Source organism: Panulirus ornatus, chromosome 55, assembly GCF_036320965.1.
Source record: "Panulirus ornatus isolate Po-2019 chromosome 55, ASM3632096v1, whole genome shotgun sequence".
NCBI lineage: Eukaryota > Metazoa > Arthropoda > Malacostraca > Decapoda > Palinuridae > Panulirus > Panulirus ornatus.
The window spans coordinates 16,394,857-16,417,906 of record NC_092278.1 but is presented as its reverse complement, the minus strand read 5'-3'; the positions used below and the strand labels follow the sequence as shown (position 1 = coordinate 16,417,906).

The 23,050-nt window shown below is 40.0% G+C and overlaps 1 protein-coding gene across 7 annotated transcripts in view; it reads right to left on the bottom strand.

Annotated features, from left to right (window-relative positions):
- Window positions 1–23,050, bottom strand: part of LOC139765475 (uncharacterized) — a 105,816-nt gene that overhangs the window by 24,117 nt on the left and 58,649 nt on the right. For 5 of the 7 annotated variants that reach the window (XM_071692869.1, XM_071692870.1, XM_071692871.1 and 2 more), the window contains exon 1: window positions 10,040–10,241. The exons of 1 other annotated variant lie outside the window; for it this stretch is intronic. Coding sequence is in view for 3 of the 6 variants with exons in the window: in XM_071692865.1 (XP_071548966.1) it covers window positions 10,040–10,060 (21 nt within the window). In the remaining 3 variants the exon portion in view is untranslated. Of the gene's footprint in view, window positions 1–10,039; window positions 10,242–15,504; window positions 15,619–23,050 lie in introns of those variants that run through there. One more of the 7 variants, XM_071692864.1, reaches the window with a different exon arrangement.

The window sequence follows — 23,050 nt, the reverse complement described above, 5'->3', positions numbered from 1 at the left end:
TCATATCCTAGTCCCAACCGTCACAATAATAGGGTATACGATTAAAACTGAGCTGAATAATAATTAGGGTATTTGGTACAAAGTACAACATAAATTACAATTTATGGGTTTCTATCATCCCTCTCATTTTATTAGTTCCCCTTAGTTCCAAGACAAAGAGTACTGAATGTTTACTTGATTTGGGATGTCAAATGGTGTTTGCGAGTGTATAAATACATTGGAGTAAATATATATACAAAATATTGAGAAACGGGCCAATACGAACGTAAAACTCTCTCCCCATAATCACACACACACACACACACACATATATATATATATATATATATATATATATATATATATATATATATATATATATATATATATATATATATATATATATATTCTTTTCTTTCATTCATACTATTCGCCATTTCCCGCATTAGCGAGGTTGCGTTAAGAACAAAGGACTGGACCTTTGAGGGAATATCCTCAAATGGCCCCCTTCTCTGTCCCTTCTTTTGGAAAATTAAAAAAAACGAGAGGGGAGGATTTCCAGCCCCCCGCTCCCTTCCCTTTTAGTCGCCTTCTACGACACGCAGGGAATATATATATATATATATATATATATATATATATATATATATATATATATATATATCTTTCATACTACCCGCATCAGCGAGGTAGCGCTAAGAACAGAGGACTGGGCCTTTGAGAGAATATCCTCACCTGGCCCCCTTCTCTGTTCCTTCTTTTGGAAAATTTAGAAAAAAGAAAAATGAGAGGGGAGGATTTCCAGCTCCCCGCCCCCTTCCCTTTTAGTCGCCTTCTACGACACGCAGGGAATACGTGGGAAGTATTCTTTCTCCCCTATCCCCAGGGATATATATATATATATATATATATATATATATATATATATATATATATATATATATATATATATATATATATATCACTGGGGGTAGGGGAGAAAGAATACTTCCCACGCATCCCTCACGTGTCGTAGAAGGCGACTAAAGGGGACTGGGGCGGAGGGATAGAAACCCTCCCCTCCTTGTATTTTACTTTTCTAAGAGGGGAAACAGAGAGTCACGCGGGGAGTGCTCACACTCAAAGGCTCAGATTACGGTGTCTAAACGTGTGTGGATGTAAGCAAGATGAGAAAAAAGGAGAACCGGGGTCGACGTGTTGTCAATGGATTGAACCAGGGCATGTGAAGTGTCTGGGGTAAACCATGGAAAGTTTTGTGGGGCCTGAATGTGGAAAAGGAGCTGTGGTTCCGGTACATCATACATGACAGCTAGAAACTGTGTGTGAACGAATGTGGCCTTTGTTGTCTTCTGCTAGCGCTACCTTGCGCGCATGCCGGGGTAGGCGGTTGTCATTTCATGTGTGGCAGGTTGGCGACGAGAAGGAATGAAGGCAGCAAGTATGAATTATGTACGTGTGTATATATGTATATATATATGAATACGTTGAAATGTATAGGTATGTATATGTGCGTGTGTGGACGTGTATGTGTATGTGGGTGGGTTGGGCCATTCTTTCGTGTTTCCTTGCGCTACCTCGCTAACACAGGAGACAGCGACAAAGTATAATAAAAAATAATAGTAACAATAATAATTAATAATAATATATATATATATATATATATATATATATATATATATATATATATATATATATATATATATATATCTGATACATCCTCATCGTGACCTGACCCAACCTGTCACCATGATCTGCACTCTAGGAATTAAGTGACCCCACCAGCTAGCTCTTCCTAAACATGTTGAGGTTTACATATTTCTTGACATTATTGCATATAAACATGCTACATGAAAATTAGCCTTCATTAGAATCATGAACATTTACCGTAAAAACAATGTTACAAATTACTGAAATCAATATGGTCAAAGTCCAATACGCACGCATATACAGCACTTTTTTATTACATAAATTCGTTTACTGATATCTTTTCCCGTTTTTCTCACATACACACATCAGAATCTTTGCTTGGCATCAACATATATAACCATTATGATCATTTGGTTGTTCTGTAAGCAGGGAAGAGGCTACTTAACATCTGGAGACAAGAGTTTAGCAAACCATTTAGACAATTCTTATGTAGCTGAACCTACACTGGAAATAATAGACCTGACTGTGTATACTCAAAATAATACTATCCTACCTTGTGAAAAGAGGCTGAAGGCATGGTGCATTTGCATTTTTTCCCCTTTATGATCAGGTGGAAGAAAAATTCGTATAAAAATAAATGGAAACATCAAACACTAACACCTAAGCAGTATTACAATTGGACATTTGTCCAGATATTTATACCAGAAGGACATCAAATATGTCTGCTCAAAATAACATTGTAACTACTATACAATGATCTCAATAAAGACGATATTAAAAAAAAAAAATGTAGGTTAGAAAAGAACGTTTAAAATATCTACATAAAACAACATAAATTAGTTAACTACAATTATAATCATACCTTGAGACTGTTCTGCAGTCTAAAACGTTTTGAACATGTATAATTGAAGTTTATGTTATACGAATAACCTACTACAAAAAGTGCTACATAAGACTTAGAAAAAAGTACATTGTATCAGCTTAAGCATTTTTACATAAGTACACTACAATTATAAAGTACATCAACACCTGCAATAGGTGCCAGAGTACATGTTTAATGAATTTACTTGTGCCACTAATATATAAAACTGTGATTGTCCTGAAAGTAAACATAAAGTTAATACACAACAAAATAGTCTATGTGGCAGTTTGAAAAATAAATATATATCAAGAAATCTACATTACACCTTAAGTTACAGGAATGGTTTCTCAAGTCTATAAAAGGAATCTGTGGTATCAACCAATCTTATTTACGAACTCCTAACTGCCATAGTCATTGGGCAAACGAGCGATATAATTCAAAAGAACAGCCACTTCCCCGAACGAAATGCCATCTTCGAAAGTTCTAAACATTGCTTCCTATATACAAGCCAACCCTTATTCCTTCCCGTTTTTTTTATTTTTTAAGGTGATCGACAAAATACACCTAAGAGTTTAAAAAGTAAATAATCACCAAATAAATTCATATACATCTAAAACTCTTCAATGTTATACGTGAAAATCTATTCTTATATTTAGTTTCCATCAAATCTTTGATTATTACTCGAGTCAATAAAGAAAAATAGACGATCAATCCAATAATAAACTGGCATAAGTAAATAATTACCGAAATAATTACTGAAATCAATATGGTCAAAGTCCAATACGCACGCATATACAGCACTTTTTTATTACATAAATTCGTTTACTGATATCTTTTCCCGTTTTTCTCACATACACACATCAGAATCTTTGCTTGGCATCAACATATATAACCATTATGATCATTTGGTTGTTCTGTAAGCAGGGAAGAGGCTACTTAACATCTGGAGACAAGAGTTTAGCAAACCATTTAGACAATTCTTATGTAGCTGAACCTACACTGGAAATAATAGACCTGACTGTGTATACTCAAAATAATACTATCCTACCTTGTGAAAAGAGGCTGAAGGCATGGTGCATTTGCATTTTTTCCCCTTTATGATCAGGTGGAAGAAAAATTCGTATAAAAATAAATGGAAACATCAAACACTAACACCTAAGCAGTATTACAATTGGACATTTGTCCAGATATTTATACCAGAAGGACATCAAATATGTCTGCTCAAAATAACATTGTAACTACTATACAATGATCTCAATAAAGACGATATTAAAAAAAAAATGTAGGTTAGAAAAGAACGTTTAAAATATCTACATAAAACAACATAAATTAGTTAACTACAATTATAATCATACTTTGAGACTGTTCTGCAGTCTAAAACGTTTTGAACATGTATAATTGAAGTTTATGTTATACGAATAACCTACTACAAAAAGTGCTACATAAGACTTAGAAAAAAGTACATTGTATCAGCTTAAGCATTTTTACATAAGTACACTACAATTATAAAGTACATCAACACCTGCAATAGGTGCCAGAGTACATGTTTAATGAATTTACTTGTGCCACTAATATATAAAACTGTGATTGTCCTGAAAGTAAACATAAAGTTAATACACAACAAAATAGTCTATGTGGCAGTTTGAAAAATAAATATATATCAAGAAATCTACATTACACCTTAAGTTACAGGAATGGTTTCTCAAGTCTATAAAAGGAATCTGTGGTATCAACCAATCTTATTTACGAACTCCTAACTGCCATAGTCATTGGGCAAATGAGCGATATAATTCAAAAGAACAGCCACTTCCCCGAACGAAATGCCATCTTCGAAAGTTCTAAACATTGCTTCCTATATATACAAGCCAACCCTTATTCCTTCCCGTTTTTTTTTATTTTTTAAGGTGATCGACAAAATACACCTAAGAGTTTAAAAAGTAAATAATCACCAAATAAATTCATATACATCTAAAACTCTTCAATGTTATACGTGAAAATCTATTCTTATATTTAGTTTCCATCAAATCTTTGATTATTACTCGAGTCAATAAAGAAAAATAGACGATCAATCCAATAATAAACTGGCATAAGTAAATAATTACCGATATCATTTACTGGCACTTACACTTTGACGACAGATTATGATAGTTACAGAACTTTGAAAAGAATCTGTCTCACTTTTGAGGAAAAAAAAAGGGTTTCGACTTTATTCCTATCATCAATTTCCATGGTTTTACGACCCTTATACTACATGAAATCACATGACAGGGGCATAATACATATATATATATATATATATATATATATATATATATATATATATATATATATATATATATATGATATACTCTATCTTTTCCACCAAGATATACGAGATTACAAGACGGCATACTATGGTATGATATCCTCCAACTTCTCCACTAAGATTTACTTCTAAATTATATTTCATGACATCCTAAATCTCAACATTACTATAGGGAACATACGGCTCTAATCCTATCTCACCTTATTTCATTAAAAAGAAAAATACATATTTGCATTTAATAAGCTTTTCATTCCACTTTTTTCACTGAAATGCTTGACAACTTCCTTTACGGCTACAAGGGATATGTATACCCATAGTTCTTAAGCAAATGAAGTCCATAGATCAAATAATGTTCAGCTGGTTATGACTTGACAATGACAGCCTTTAATGACCCCGGTAATCAATAAGCCATCACAACCACAGGCACCATTAATCACTTCACGTCAAATCATCCAGCTAGATCTACGACACATACCTAATATATATATATATATATATATATATATATATATATATATATATATATATATATATATATATATATATATATTTGGAATGGAAGATAAAATAGTTGTTAGATGGTATTAATTCAATTGCGCCATAGAATTTGCATAGTTTTCTGATGAAGGATAACTTGACGAAGAAAGTAGGGGAGTACCATTACTAGAAACCTTATTTGTAAATACAATGACCCCCTAAATGCGTATTTATCATCATATCAATACAAATTCTTCCTTATATCTAAAGCAAAGGAAAAAAAGGCTAAAATTGAATAAATGCCGGCGAACGAAGGAACATTTCGGATTAGCTTGACAATATGTAATTTTTTAATGGTAAATCAACTAGCCATAGTCATACTTTGTATTTGTAGGTCAGGTTCGGTTAGGTCTGTGGGGCCTGGATGCGGATAGGGAGATTGTGGTTTCGGTGGATGACAGCTTGAGAATGAACGTGAGCGGATATATATATATATATATATATATATATATATAAGTCAATGAATCCATAAATAGACTCGTCTTCACACAATGTTTCAAAACAGAGGTCTGGAATATGAGGCAATCGATATATCTAAAGCGATCGCCGAGTCATAAGGAAAGAGGAGTCGGGTCTAAAGATACAGGACCCGGCAGCGATATTCACATGTTTGGAGCCTTGAACGCGTTGAGGATGCGCCAGGTAGGGTAGGACGCTGAGGACGCTCCTGGGCGCGAGACGACGCGTGCACACAAAAGTGACTGCCAGACAGAGCCAGGGTATAAGTGCACAATGATTAGGTATGGCGAAAGGCAGAAGAAAAAAAAAATCCCGCAACGGTTCGGGAATATGATGAACAGACGGAGACATTCAGCGTGTCGGGTGTGTGTGAGAGAGAGAGGAGGGGGAAAGAGTTGGAAACACGGAAGGTCTGTGTACATTCAGAAGAGAGTCGTATATGGGATGGAATAAATTTGTGATGTATATAGTAAAGGAGGAAGGAGGTGTGTGTGTGTGTGTGTGTGTGTGTGTGTGTGTGTGTGACAGCTAGAGACTGAGTGTAAACGAATGTGGCTTTTGTCGTCTTTTGCTAGCGCTAGCTCCCGCGCATGCGGTGGGGAGGGGGTAGTCATTTCATGTGTGGTGGGGTGGCGACGAGAATGAATAACGACAGAAAGTATGAATTATGTACATGTGTATATATGTATATGTCTGTGTATGTATGTATATGTATGCGTTGAAATGATAAAGGTATGTATATGTGCGTGTGTGGACGTGCATGTGGGTGGGTTGGGCCATTCTTTCGTCTGTTTCCTTGCGCTACCTCGCTAACGCGGGAGACAGCGACAAAGTATAATAATATTATATATATATATATATATATATATATATATATATATATATATATACATATATATATATATATATATGTGTGTGTGTGTGTGTGTGTGTTCATAAGTGATACAGGATCTTTTTGCACACGATCCTGGAATTCCAAGGCTACGCTACTTCCCCGAGTGAAGTTTTGTGACGAGACTACTAATACTACAGCCACACCGTGTCACCCTATCAAGTGGAGTCTCGTAACGCTCTGGCTCTCTCTCTCTCTCTCTCTCTCTCTCTCTCTCTATATATATATATATATATATATATATATATATATATATATATATATATATGAAGAAAACAAAGGTGGGCTTCTCAAGAGCGAGATGACTGTCAACGACACTACTCTTTTCTTTTCGTTGACGTTGATAGCAAATTCGCTTGCAGATATCATGTACACTTATCATCACATTTACTTCCAACAGTTTACAGTCTGTTCAAAATTGTAACAATAGCATCAATCTAATGCTCATTTAGCATATTTCGCTAATCATGCTGCTATATCATTTTTCAAATTAAAAAAAATCTGTGCAGTCCCGAGTTTCCTTGCGAGTATATCAAAACTCATGCAAGTTAGCTATTTTCCGCGTTAACGGAAGTAGCAACGGAAAGAGACGAAAAATGGCCCCATTCGCTCACACTCACTCTCTATACCTCATATCTATCGCAGATACTGACTTCTTCAATACCTAACACTAGTGAATTTCTAAAACATCCGTAACATTAAAATCTCTACTTAACCCGCAGTAATAGGCTGACCTAGTGGAAATAAAGCGTATAAAATTCTTTCCTGATGATACTCATGTAAATTCCCAACGGCGTACACGCAGAGTTACGTGAGGGTGGGGGGGGAGTATGGCGTAACGTGTATTCCCGGTAGTTTCATCATCTTGGAACACATGCAACGGTTACCGAGGTTTCTATTAGTCTTCTGTTTTTTCACCAGGTTGTTTTAAATTTCTACGCATAAATGCCTCTTATTAATTCAGTCACCACCCACCCCTCCACAAATGTACAGTGAGGTCATTTTAGATTTCACCTCGATTATATCTTCCATGTTTTCGAACTCGAAAGTCACTTGTTCAGCGCTATGTGATGATTTTTTTTTTTCACACAACCTACCTCTAACTTGTCTTCGCTTTCTTCCGGTTGCGTTATTATATGTAAAAGAAAATTACACGATCATATTCAATTACCTCAAATTTTGGGCAGTATCAGTTGGAAAAACGTGTACATTTTCCTAAATTCCTTAATATATAATCACATTAATTTTCAAATGGATAACAAAAAGCTATTGTATAGTATAGCATATGGGCGTTTGAGTCCTCTTATTTTTGTGTGAAACAGAATAAAATTTTTGTGTAAAACAGAATAACAACACTTGTAAAAAAATAAGGCCAAGCGTTTCATGAGTTAATTTGTAAAATCTCATTACAGGCTATAATGAAAAGCACGAATTTCGTTATGTATGATTCTCAACCTTACGCTAAAAAATTTCAATGAAAGATAATGAAGTTAGGAAAACTACAAAATCAGTTAATTTTTTTCCTCGTCTATTTACCAATACTGGTAAAAGATAAAAAGGCAAAAAAATATAAAAGACGATGCTAGTTTCCATTAACTTTAAAATATGTAGCTCTGAAATTAAACTTTTATCGACAAGTGTACTTAAGATGGAGTGACGCTTACATGGCGTGACGATATACGAGTTGATATTCATACTGCGTCATTTACAAAGATGAAGTACTGGTCGCCTTAGTGAATCTATACGGTCACAAATGCTGTTTTTAATCTGGACCTGGTTCAGCATGTTCTAATGAATTTATCATATCTTTTTCCACACGACGCGCTATCATGTACGACTGTAAGAGAAGCGTTGCCTACCAGCATATTTGATGATTCGCATTGCGGTATAATACGTGGAACAATACTATGTTCATCAGTTGTCCAAGGTTCGCTCGTTATCTCGGAATAAGGCCTATCGATTGCCATGGTCACTGATATCCAACATCCCGCATTTCTGTTTTCCAACTTAAAGTGCGTTGTGACATATTTGCATAAGTCGGTTTGGTTAAACTCATTACTCTGGTGAGGATTCGCTAATAAAGTGTAAATGAAGCTTCACGGACTTTGAATACCCCCCCCAAAAAAATCGTTACAAAAATTAAAGTTAAATTGTTAATTGGCAACGCGTATTCAGCTTGGCCCGTGAACACCCTGCTTGTGCCCGTCGCTGCACTGATGAACACTACATGTTATCAGTTTACATGGACATGTCATACAAATCCAAAGCTTCGACCTAATTACGGGGATTTCCAGGACCACTTCCTCATCATGGCACCATATTGACCTGTTGGAGTCCGCTCGTAGACGCTTAGCTGGGCAGTTAAAGCTGTGCTTGTAATGCTGAACAGCGGATCCCTGTGTTAGTATGCGTCAGGTAAGAGTTTCGAAATACTGGTTTCACAACCACTTCTTCAACACCACATACATAGTGAACACTTCAAAATTCCATTCCAATAAGTGATTATAATTCATAATGACAGACGTGTAAGAATAACTTTGGCAACGAGGAATCTTCCTCTTCAAAATGATACCAATTTATTCATTGGTATACCACGAGCATCTTACTCAAAAAATCTGGATTCAGAGTGAGGACTGAGATGTTCTCAGTGACTAGTATGACAACCGATGGTGGTTTGCACTCCACTCACTTCGACAGATTTGAAAATAAAAGTTACTTTTCTATGGTTTGGCAACAGCCGTGCTGCCCATACTTCTTTCTTTGGTTTCGTAAACTCTTGTAAGGACCATAAAATGCACTGTGCGTCATGTATGGTGTGTTACACTCTGACGTTATGATCCTAGCTGGCGCTAGACCTGACCAAAGATAACCAACCACACGTCTCTTCTTTTATAATCAGAGGCAACCCCTTCTAATTTTCTCATGACCACAGAGAAAATCGTTTGCGAGTTGGTAATCAAGGATTTAGGCCTATCGACTTTACAAGGGTCACTTTAATAAGACCGCCATCGTATTTACACCTTTTCGGAAACATCTGAACATTTTAACATGTCTCAGACCATACGCGCCCTCTGCATCTTGAAATAGGTATGGCTTATTGACATACAACACGAGGGAAAGATAGCGCGTTGTGGAAGTACTTTAATCTGATATAAACATGGGTCTACTCCGTTAAAAATTAATGCACTGACGTCTAAGAAACATCTTAAAAGTCCTAACTGATCTATGCATTTTCTATATATATATATATATATATATATATATATATATATATATATATATATATATATATAATATATATATCAAACATAGCAACTTAAAACACATATATCTAAGTTACCAAGTACTATTACCTTACCCTATATTCACACTGCACCATTTTTCTTTTCCGTTATTTTTTCTATCCTATTCGGGCTTAAATCACCAGCTTGGGGACTATCCTCTTGATGTTTGGGCTCACTTACGACACACAATCAAACACTATCGATATCAACAAAATCCAAGTCAAAGCGGTTTGGCACCAGCTCAGTACATCACTGTACGGCGTCTCTACTGCGAATGATATAGTTTCTCCCACAGGCAACGTTCTCTTTGCTGTGACGTCACAGAGTTGCACCATGTTTTGACATCCTTGTATTGCGTTCACAGTAAGTAGATGACATCATTAGTGGGCAATGTGAGGGTGTGTAGGGTGACTGAACAGTGAAATAATACCTATGAGACAGTTACCTTTAAAAAGGTAGAGAAGAATGGGATATTTCAAAGATGACACAGATTGCGTCATATTAGGTAGCGTAGTCGTGTTCCCATGATCTGCTGATCTGGTATGTTCGTTCTGCAACGGTCATTTAAATGGATGTAATAGTTTTCCACAAAAAAATCCTTTTGCTTTGGTAATGTAACAAAACAGTGAGATGTGAACTAAGTGCCTATGAATTTAGGCTCCATGTCGCGTAACTACTCTTCTCATATCTTATGTAATCAAATTTCCCTCTCTCTATCGCTATTTCTGAGTAATTCTGATCTCTTGAAACAAATCAGTTGAATTCTTGGTTTGGTTTTCATCTTTCAATGAAAAGCACTTCATGAAATCCAAGACCAAATGTGATCAGAGCATCTCAACCCCCTTCCCCCAACCCCCATCCCGTACCCCCTCAGGTCTAGCGCCTCCCCACCAGCGATGGAGGGGGAGCCCCACCCAAATATGCCCTCCCCCACTCCCCTCTCAACCACCTTTATCCCACCTACGAGAATCTTTTCCTGCAGTTAAACCCAAAGGACACCAAAGCTGGTCATGTTCACAGATGTACGAGAGATTGATAAGCTGGAATGAACTGCGAAGGAATCAAATTTATATAGAAGCAACTTGTTCACTGCTTAGAATGTCTACAATCAATGAAACGATAAAAGGAAGATGAATCAACACGGACTACGGAGAAATTCAACCAGTAACCGACATTTGGGTCCTGTTGTGTCAGTGAAGAGAAGGGAAACCCGTGGGATTATGAGCCGTATGCATGTAATTCTTGAATATAGCTAAGGAGGCGCAATAATTTTGGTTGTGGATTTGAAACGGGATATTTCACAAAGTCTCTGCTTAAATTATCGCGAATATCCACTTTTAGTAATCTGGTTAATCATTCTGTGTTGACATTCCTATTGAAGGAATATTACATCGACTCATGAGAGGGAAAACGTTAGACCAGTTTACATATCCATTACGAGTAGAATATGACGAAACTATCCTTGAGTAGCTTTTAAGAACGAAATGTTTTGAAGCCTTTGCTCATTTTCAATACCTGGATTATATCACCTATTAACCTCCTTCTTTTCTAACCTAAACAAATCTTATTCGTTTTGTCGGGTCTCACTGCATTTGTTTCTCAGTCCAGGAACCATTTTGGTAACTCCCGTCTGTGCTCTCCCCACTCTACATCTTTCTTCATTGCTTTCACAATCATCATCAGCATAAACAGATTTGCGTACAATTAACATTCTCTCTATTGACTGAACTATGAAAATATTCGACGAAATACATGAGCGGTAATACAAATAATAAGAGTTCTTCAATTAATTCTGAGGAAACATACCTGAATTCTTACCAATATGATAGAAGACGAATTACGAAGTTCACCTCGTTTAAAGTTAGGCTGTATGTACGAGGTTAGACGAGTAATATTGCGTTTGCTAGGTTGTTAGGAGTTTCGCGAGAAAATATTAGTGTTACGTTACATTGGTGATTGTGTGGGAATATGTTACGTTAGTGGTTACATGAGAAAATATTAAAGTTATGTTCTTAAAGTCAGGCAATATAGGTCACTCCTTTCAAAATAATGCAGGAAACCTCACCGCCAATTCTAGTCTAATATATATATATATATATATATATATATATATATATATATATATATATATATATATATATATATATTGGGAGGTAAGTTTGAATGGAGAAAAACTGAAGGAAGTAAAGTGTTTTAGATATCTGGGAGTGGATCTGGCAGCTGATGGAACCATGGAAGCGGAAGTGAATCATAGGGTGGGGGAGGGAGCGAAAGTTCTGGGAGCCTTGAAGAACGTTTGGAAGTCGAGAACATTATCTCGGAAAGCAAAAATGGGTATATTTGAAGGAATAGTGGCTCCAACAATGTTGTATGGTTGCGAGGCGTGGGCTACGGATAGAGTTGTGCGGAGGAGGGTGGATGTGCTGGAAATGAGATGTTTGAGGACAATATGTGGTGTGAGGTGATTTGATCGAGTAAGTAATGTAAGAGTAAGAGAGATGTGTGGAAATAAAAGAGTGTGGTTGAGAGAGCAGAAGAGGGTGTTTTGAAATGGTTTGGTCACATGGAAAGAATGAGTGAGGAAAGATTGACAAAGAGTATATATGTCTCAGAGGTGGATGTGCAGAGAGGTGTAACTGGAGGGATGTCTGATCATTATCTTGTAGAGGCGAAGGTGAAGATTTGTAGAGGTTTTTAGAAAAGAAGAGAGAATGTTGGGGTGAAGAGAGTGGTGAGAGTAAGTGTGCTTGGGATGGAGACTTGTGTGAGGAAGTATCAGGAGAGAGAGTGCAAAATGGAATAAGGTGAGAGCAAAGGACGTAAGGGGAGTGGGGGAGGAATGGGATGTATTTAGGGAAGCAGTTGTGGCTTGCGCAAAAGATGCTTGTGGCATGAGAAGTGTGGGAGGTGGGCAGATTAGAGAGGGTGGTGAGTGGTGGGATGAAGAAGTAAAACTGTTAATGAAGAAGAAGAGAGAAGCATTTGAACGAGTTCTGGAGGGAAACAGTGCAAATGATAGGGAGATGTATAAAAGAAAGAGGCAGGAGGTCAAGAGAAAGGTGCAAGAGGTGAAAAAGAGGGCAAATGAGAGTTGGGGTGAGAGAGTATCATTAAATTTTAGGGAGAATAAAAATATGTTTTGAGAGGAGGTAAATAAAGTGCGTAAGATAGAACAAATGGGAACATCGGTGAAGGGGGCTAATGGGGAGGTAATAACAAGTAGTGGTGATGTTAGAAGGAGATGGAGTGAGTATTTTGAAGGTTTGTTGAACGTGTTAGATAAAGAGTGGCAGATATATGGCGTTCAGGTCGAGGTGGTGTGCGAAGTGAGAGGTGTTAGGGAGAATGATTTGGTAAACAGAGAAGAGGTAGTAAAAGCTTTGCGGAAGATGAAAGCCGGCAAGGCAGCGGGTTCGGATGGTATTGCAGTGGAATTTATTAAAAAAAAAAAGGGAGTGACTGTGTTGTTGATTGGTTGGTAAGGATATTTAATGTATGTATGACTCATGGTGAGGTGCCTGGGGATTGGCGGAATGCATGTACAGTGCCACTGTACAAAGGCAAAGGGGATAAAGGCTAGTGCTCAAATTACAGAGGTATAAGTTTGTTGAATATTCCTGGGAAATCATATGGGAGAGTAATGATTGAGAGGGTGAGGGCATGTACAGAGCATCAGATTGGGGAAGAGCAGTGTGGTTTCAGAAGTGGTAGAGGATGTGTGGATCAGGTGTTTGCTTTGAAGAATGTATATGAGAAATACTTAGAAAAGCAAATGGATTTGTATGTAGCATTTATGGATCTGGAGAAGGAATACGATAGAGTTGATAGAGATGCTCTCTGGAAGGTATTAAGAATGTATGGTGTGGGAGGCAAGTTGCTAAAATCAGTGAAAAGTTTTTATCAAGGATTTAAGGCATGTGTACGAGTAGGAAGAGAGGAAAGTGATTGGTTCACAGTGAATGTCGGTTTGCGGCAGGTGTGCGTGATGTCTCCATGGTTGTTTAATTTGTTTATGGATGGGGTTGTTAGGGAGGTGAATGCAAAAGTTTTGGAGAGAGGGGCAAGTATGATGTCTGTTGTGGATGAGAGGGCTTGGGAAGCGAGTCAATTCTTGTTCGCTGATGATACAGTGCTGTTGGCTGACTCGGGTGAGAAACTGTAGAAGCTGGTGACTGAGTTAGGTAAAGTGTGTGCAAGAAGAAAGCCGAGAGTAAATGTGAATAAGAGCAAGGTTATTAGGTACAGTAGGGTTGTGGGACAAATCAGTTGGGAGGTAAGTTGGAACAGTAGTGTTGAGGTACAAGTCAATTGGGAGGTAAGTTTGAATGGAGAAAAACTGGAGGAAGTATAGTGTTTTAGATATCTAGAAGTGGATTTGACAGCGGATAGAGCCATGGAAGCGGAAGTGAGTCACAGGGTGGGGAGGGGGCGAAAGCAAAAATGGGTATGTTTGAAGGAATAGTGGTTCCAACTACGTTATATGGTTGCGAGGCGTGGGCTGTAGATAGAAATGTGCGGCGGAGGGTTGATGTGTTGGAAATGAGATGCTTGAGGACAATATGTGGTGTGAGGTGGTTTGATCTAGTAAGTAATGAAAGGGTAAGAGAGATGTGTGGTAATAAAAAGATTGTGGCTGAGAGACAAGAAGAGGATGTTTTCAAATGGTTTGGTCACACGGAGAGAATGAGAGAGGAAAGACTGACGAAGAGGATATATGTGTCACAAGTGGAGGGAACGTTGAGAAGAGGGAGACCAAATTGGAGGTGGAAAGATGGAGTGAAAAAAGATTTTGAGCGATCGGGGCCTGAACATGGAGGAGGGTGAAAGGCGTGCAAGGAATAGAGTGAATTGGAACGATGTGGTTTACCGGGGTCGACGTGCTATCAATGGATTGAACCAAAGCATGTGAAGCGTCTGGGATAAACATTGGGAAGTTTTGTGGGGCCTGGATGAGGAAAGGGAGCTGTGGTTTCGGTGCATTATACATGAGAGCTAGAGACTGAGTGTGAACGAATGTGGCCTTTGTTGTCTTCTCCTAGCGCTACCTCGCGCGCATTCGAGGGCAGGGGGTTGTCATTTCATGTTTGGCGGGGTAGCGACGATAATGAATAAAGGCAGCAAGTATGAACTATGTACATGTGTATATATGTATATGTCAGTGTATGTATCAACTTTGACGCTCCTATAGAGTAATCCACAATTGTGACGTGTGTCTTTAACAATTAACGCGTAACTCCAGAGACAAACATGTTACATTTTACTCTCAGTGAACATGGAGAGCAATTCGGTTTGTAATATCTTTTCCTGCATCCCTGGAGTGTGGAGTTTCTATGCTATTTTCCAATCAATCAGCACCATATAATATCTATCAACAGGCAGTTATATAGATATTTTCTTACATATTGGTTTGGTGTTTTAACATTTATTCGCCATCTCACTTTGTGGAGGTCTAGTCACTAACCACCGCTTTAATATGAACACCATTCGGTTATCAAAGACAATTCCTTACAAAAAAAATGACAGAAATGCACTAAACTACCTTCATGATCAAGAACTTGGGAAGCGTCAGCAACCTGTGTTCCTCTGCGTGGGTCTGCCTATAAACGTTGTGTAGAGAGACGCCCTGAGCGCACCACATTTCGACTAGGCTACTACTGACGCTCGCTGAGAGCAATGGGAGGGAAACTTGGTTTGCGTCACCTGAACGGGACGGGTCTAGTTGGTGCAACTTGTTGGTCTTACACCATGTTTTAGTGGTCTCTCTGAAACCCTAAGGACGAAAATACCTTCACAGGGTTGTAACGTCGTACTCTAAGAGTATGTATATAGAATAATAAGTTATTGCAGGTTTATCATAATTATATACAAGACACTTTCTGTGTAAGACATGGGAATAATACGTCCCTTATCCTAGTTAGAGATGGGAAGGTACAGGATTCTCGTCAAAGAAAAACTCTGTCCCTGTAGACAACAGGTCCGGAGGAAAGGGAAAATGCACAGAAGACAGCATCTCTCGCCGTGAAGCAGACTTCAACAGTACTGGGCAGGGCTGGGATTAGGTGTCCACAGGATTATCAAATCTTAAAATTACGATAAACAAGAGTAACTGACACACCATGATGAATAGGTTTACAATCACAGGAGCACCTTGCTTGAAGTCCATGACCTGCGTATAAATTAACTAAAGGTACTTAAGAAATATTTCTTCGTAAGTCATTTATATGCACTGGGTTATCAGCTCTAAACTTTCTCAATTCTTTTCCTGTCACAAATACTGATGAAAGAACCCAATGAGTAGTCTGCTTTTTGCAGTCCTTTGCCCTTATGGAAAATACAAGTCTGAAATTCCCTAAAACGTTATATATGCTACTTGTACATCCACAGATTAGAAACACAAGCTGATTTACTGTCACCAGTATAAGAAAACGATAAACAACATAGTATACAAATACTCAGATATTTAGCGCGTAACATTACATGACGTATTGTATGTATCTACTTGAAGATAAACCAAAGAAAGGAAAGGAGATGCCATTGACAGGAGTACAAAGCCGACCATCTACAAACAGGATTTTTCTACTTTCTCAAAATTACATTGTATGCGGACATACATAAAGGGAACACTGCGTCATTTTCTCCTTATTTTCTGTCAGTTTGGCAGCGCACAAAAGTGCGTTAGGGTAGTCCATTACCCTCCCGGCTTCCGTTCTAAGCTGGTGGCCCGGTAAGACACGTCAACGATCAGTCAGTCAGCTTGATGACTACATACATGGTGATCCACTGTCCAATCTGCAGGAGGACCTACAGGCACTACTGTCCGAGTACATTTGAAAAAAGCTGGAATGTAGTGCATCAGAAGCACGGTATGTTTACGTCGTCTAGTCCACAGGAGACCTTACTCAACAAGACTCGTTCAACAATCCTAAACCTTCGACCTGACCCTTGTGGGTCTCTCTCTCTCTCTCTCTCTCTCTCTCTCTCTCTCTCTCTCTCTCTCTCTCTCTCTCTCTCTCTCTCTCTCTCTCGAAACGCAAATTGAGGGACTTTGATTTCCCCCCTGCGTCCCAACTTCAACAACATTCTTTCTGCCCTCGAATCACTGCTCAGCTGTTCACCTTACAGTTGAACGGACGTTCATAACGCTTGTCGATTCGACTTTCATCTTCTACAGACAGATCTCTTTGGTCCTTCACCAGAAACATTTGAAATACATCAGTCAACATCTATCTTCCGAACTGATCAGTCTACAGCTAACTCTCCAACCGATAAAGCTGTTCTTTCTCGTAACTTATTTTCCTCTCACATGTTTGGATGACTCTGTTCCGTTAACTTATTTTCCTCTCACACAAAACGTTTGGATGACTCTGTTCCGTCCCTCGCCTCCTACTGAACTTGCACCACGTCCTATATTTCCTTCGCGGAAGACCTTCTTAATACTTTCCCAGCTCCATGTCGGTAGGACGTACGGCCCAGATGACACACGTTCCCGACTCCTATATAGCAAAGTCACTCTAGAAATGGACTCGCAAAAAGCGAAGCGAACTTACACACAAAGTTTCGCCTGTTTAAATACGGAGCATTACAACTGAAACGGCATTCTGGAGTGTTTACTGATAATAATGATTACAGTCCGGTTGTGTTTACTGATGATAAAGATTACAGCCTAGGTTGCTGAGGCAAGTAACCTCAACATGGAGACAGGTATTGCATCATATTTCAGTCACCCTCTACGCGTCCCAACACGTAAAGGACGACTGTACCATGGTTACGTCAGGATAACAACGTACTACAATTATCTCGCTAACGAAGGAGGGATACAGCGATCATATATGAAAAAAAAATGAATCACAGTGAACAAGTATGAAAAAATATATATATATATATAGGACTGAAAAGGTAAATATTCTGGTCGAGATGACTTAGGACATGGGTGCGCGCGCGTCGTGACGTCACCAACACTGGTCTAGTTACCGGACAACATCCTGTTTACTGAACACATTGAGCAGCACCATTTACGACTCTTTGAGCTACACTTACGACCCTTCAGCAGGAAGGTACGACCCTTGAGCATGCCTAACGGCGCTTAAGACATGACGGTACGACCGTTGAGAATAATAACTAACGACCACTATAAACCAGGGTGCAACCTTTAAACAATGACGCTCGATCCTTGAGCACGACTGTACGACCCGGAACATCAGCTCTAACATTTAAACACGAGGGGAAAAAATGCAGTTTAGAAATTCAAACATCATTAGTAGTGATATAATACAGTGTGGGTAGAGGATGTTTGTGGGAAGTGATGTTGGGAGACTACACAAGGTGTTACATCATTGGTGAAACGGGTTACATGTGACACCGGGTGTCAGGCACTGACACCACCTCACGTAACACGTCTACCACAGCTCCTGGCACCTTCCTGCGCCACACGTCCACCACAGCTCCTAGCACCTTCCTGCGTCACACGTCCACCACAGCCCCTGGCACCTTCCTACGTCACACGTCCACCACAGCTCCTGACACCATCCTGCGTCACACGTCCACCACAGCTCCTGACACCACCCTACGTCACACGTCCACCACAGCTCCTGACACCATCCTGCGTCACACGTCCACCACAGCTCCTGACACCACCCTACGTCACACGTCCACCACAGCTCCTGGCACCATCCTACGTCACACGTCCACCACTGAAATAACGCACTAACCCCCGATACTATAACTTCAGCGTACGTAGAATCTAGTACAGTGCTTCCTGAAATGATAAACCATCACTACTGTTAAGCCTTTTTAGGTTCCACACTCCTGGTCATTCGCGCCTGTGCGCGTCATCACGTACGTCTTCTACCGAGCTGGGCGGGAGAGTTTGCACAACCCGAGAGGCCCCCTCCCCCCTCTCTACCCTCCATCTCTTTAACGTTCTTGTCATAATACTAAATTCCCTGTATGGTTATCTGCTGCTCTAACCATATCCACAGTTATCCTTTCTTCCATTCATCCAACATTCTCATACTATGAGAGTATTTCTTCATGTCTTTCAGTAACAAGTCTCTTGCTTTATTTCCCGTTCTGTCCTCTGGTCTTCCATGCCTACGTCCCTCGTTAGAAATGCTCACTGTCCACGTCATCGGTCTGGTTTACAAACGTGTGTGTGTGTGTGTGTGTGTGTGTGTGTCACAGGGAAGGAGTTTTCCACTCGCGGTGCCCCGTCTTCTTAAGGGCCTTGTATACCTGCGTAATGTGGCTTTTCTCCTGCTGAGCATAAAGACACACACACACCAGCTCGGCCAGGTACCCAATTAAAGACCAACTGTGTGCTAAGGATGGACACCTGGTGTGTGTGTGTGTGTGTGTTTACCTGTACTGTACAGGAAGGGAATTCTACACTCGTGGGGCCCCCATCTCGTGTCATTTCTCTACTGTCACAAGTTTTTCTAACTTCTGTCAGCTCTCGGCATTCACAATTTCATCGAAGTTTATTCCGTTAATGTGTGTGTGTGTGTGTGTGTGTGTGTGTGTGTCATGGTTAGGGAGGGTTTAATCTGCTTTGTCGCAATTTTCTTTATTCATTTCCTCTCTTGTTTGATTATAGCGCTAGTGAAGAACTCTGGCCTAGACTACAAGGGAAGCGAGTTTGAGCGATGAGCTCAAAGGAAACTAAAAATATTGTATGAAAAGATCATTACGCTGGGAGGGGTGAGGAACAAGTACAGCAGGCGGTTGGCTTTTTAGAAATTACGAATATCGGATCAACGCGTAACAAGGACGAAACAGCGTCACCTCGACATGGAAGATGATTCTCGAGCACAACGAACATGTTGGTGGGTATGAGATTTGGGAGGAGGGAAAACGAGTCTAGCAGACAACAGACCAAGGAAGGAGACAGGAGTAGACCCATTTGTATAGACGGAGAAGCTGTTGAGGCTCATAAGTCTTGAGGAAAGGGAGATCCATGCGTCTGGATGGACTGACTACAGAGGTTGAGGGAGGGAAGACAGGACGTGTCAGCGTGGAAGCAAACATGTCCAGGGAGAAAGATCAAGACGGGCCATCATCGTACGTACCTGACCCGGGAACTAACTAACGCCGGAGCTCATATGAAAGTACTGCGACAAGGACAACACTTAGAGAAGTTGCAGGGTTGGAAACAAAATCATAAAAACAAAGAAAAACTTTCCAATGAAATCAGATGAGAGCGGGTGTATGGAAGAAAAAAAAAGTCATAAGAAATAAGCCGGAAATCACTCACGTACAAGAGGAAGATAATAGGACTATGAGAGAGAACCAAAGACAGAAGCTGTTGAGATGATCTCTGATGTTGGCAACAACAGCAGCAAGGGCGGGGCGAGAACAGGTTAGGAGGAAACAGCGAGCAGGAGGGTGACGAGAGATAGGCTAGTGATGGCGTTAGCACTGACCCAAGAAAGACTGCAGACACCCGAAAGACGAGAGGATAAGAAATGTAGTACATCGGACAGTCAAACTAACATGTGCAAAAGACGTGACCCAACCAATATATGAATATAAAAAAAAGGCAAATAAATATCAAAGAGAAGAAAAAGTGACCTCTGTAAACTAATGTTACTATAGTAGTTTAGCCAATATCAAGGGAGGCAGAAGCATTTATCTTATATGACCAAAACAACAACAAGTGAGGTATGATTTAGCAAAGAGACACACCAATGGTACACTGAAAGAAGAAGAATGAAAAGAAGACCATCAACTCCATGCTCGGGTCGTGGCTGGTGAACGCTTGCAACTCGCCAACACTATTGCAGGAAGACCCATGGGTTGAGGACAACACTTTACAACCCACTACCCCTCCTGGTTATTGCCAGCCACATCCTCGCCCGTGATGTTCCTAATGAGCAAACACAAGACGTGCTCGACGGTCATGTTACAGCATCCCGGGTATTCGTCGGAACGTCTCTCTCCTCCGCAGTGCGGTGCCACCAGACGCAATGTTGCGTCGTATTAGTCTACTCGGGGCAACGGAACGCATTCGTAACACCAGACATAAATATAACAACTATAGTAGACATAAACATAACTTCCATAATTTTTATGTTGATGTTGACACGCACGTAACCACCAAAGCAAAATTGGAGAGAAGGGAGGAGCTATTGAAAGGGCTGCCGTTACGACAGGAAGGAGACAATATGCTGTTGATCAGTAGTAACTGATTTACGAGGCAAGTATTGGCGGTAAACTATGGAGCCCTTGTTCAGGGAGAGGAGCCAGTCATCTAAGTGTACTGTTGAACGAGGAAGCCAATCAATGGTGAGGGGTTCCACGGTTCTCATGCTGGAAAGACAAGAAATAAGCCAACGTCTCATGGCCAAGACATGTTCAGTGGCCAGGGCGGCGCAGGTGTGATGTGAGGTAATTCAACTGTTTGGGCGATGCGTTTTGCTGCAACACGGGTATTCCTGAGCCAGTCGGCTCCTCACGCCGGTGCAGGTGATAGTATGGGCGTGGCAGCCAAGTCAATGACGATGAGCCCCCTTGAAGATTACACGAGGACGTAAATTGATGGAAAAGTCAAGATACGACGGGCCTCCCGTTAAGAGAGTCAACACTGAGTACCAGTGCGGGTGTACCTGGAGGAGAGGCAATGTCATACGTCGTTAACATCAAGGTGACTTTAAAAGCAGGTCAAGTGTCAGAGACCTTGGGACGTCAGGTCAGAGGCGGTATGAGACATTTGTGTAATGTCACTGGAAAATGACGCTGCAAGGTTATTCATAACAGTTTTTCTTAAAAAAGAAATCAGTTTAGTTCCTGCAAACATATTCGGTGTAATTAGAGGCAAATTTAGAATCGACAATGGAGACGATTTAGAAGTGATCACAAGATAATTCTGAAATGGCATTCATAAATCGTGAAAGAGGAGAATACCATTCAGGTCCATGATTTTATAAAAGCAAACTACATACAATGACGTCATTCCCTCAGGGAAGCAGCGGGGGGAGGGGGTACGTTACACGTGCTGGTGGCCTGAGTACAGTATTGGCAGAAGACGCACGCACCAGGCGAGGTGGAGGGAGGCATGTAATATGAGAGGAAGCAGGCAAAAAGGAGAGAAGCATAATATCAGGCAGCAGGCTGGGTGGAGAAGCATAATGTGAAAGGAAGCAGACTAGATGAAGCAGCAGGCGGTGAAGGAAGAGAGGCAGTTGCCATAAGAACGCACCTAAGATTATAATTCCCGTTTGGATGCCCCATAATATGAGCCGGACTCGATTTCCTCAATATGGCCCTATGAAAGGAGCGATTTAAGAGGCATACATATATATGGGGATAGCTAAGGGGATCATCATAACAGTATCAAACACGCCCAGTAATGTGATTAAGGGAAATTTCCGCTTCGTGAAGATATAAACGATTTAAGACGAATGGAACAAGCGACTGGATCAGTCAAACAAGGAAACTAAGCACATGGATGATATTCGCTGGTAATCCTGAATCTTCCTACATTCTTCTCGTGTCCTTCGAACATCAAGACTACAGGCGTGCTGGGAAAGCGAAATGACACCACTGGTGAACAATGTCACGGAAGTTTTGCGGTTGTTTGTGCATTCGATGGAAGGTTAAATCTATCATTCTTGTTTTTAAGACAAATAATTCTATAAGTATCGACTTGGTTACATGGAAATCTTGTCTGTCCCTTGCTAACGCTCATTCTAATTTTCTACGTCGTTTGAACCAACCAATCACCGTTCATCTTTGTTGTTGTTGTTGTAACCTGTCATACAGCTAAATTGTTTCTAAGAATACACACTGCAAAATAATCATAAGGTAACTGACATTATCTCCTCGTCACTCGAGTACAAACGCATTAAATTTAGCATTGTGATAACTGCGTGGTGTAGAGGGTGTGGATAACGCTTGACAAAACATGATGCAACGGCCAGGCTGGCAGGCAGCACGCAAGGTAGAGCGGATGGTTGGGGAGGGGCCCCTCACCGTTTCTTATTGTCGTTGGTCTTCAGATTAGTAATTATAATACTATAAGTATGGCCAATACACATGTGTATTACTTCAGTAATAATTTCAAATGGCTTTCGTTTTTGAAAGCTAAGGAG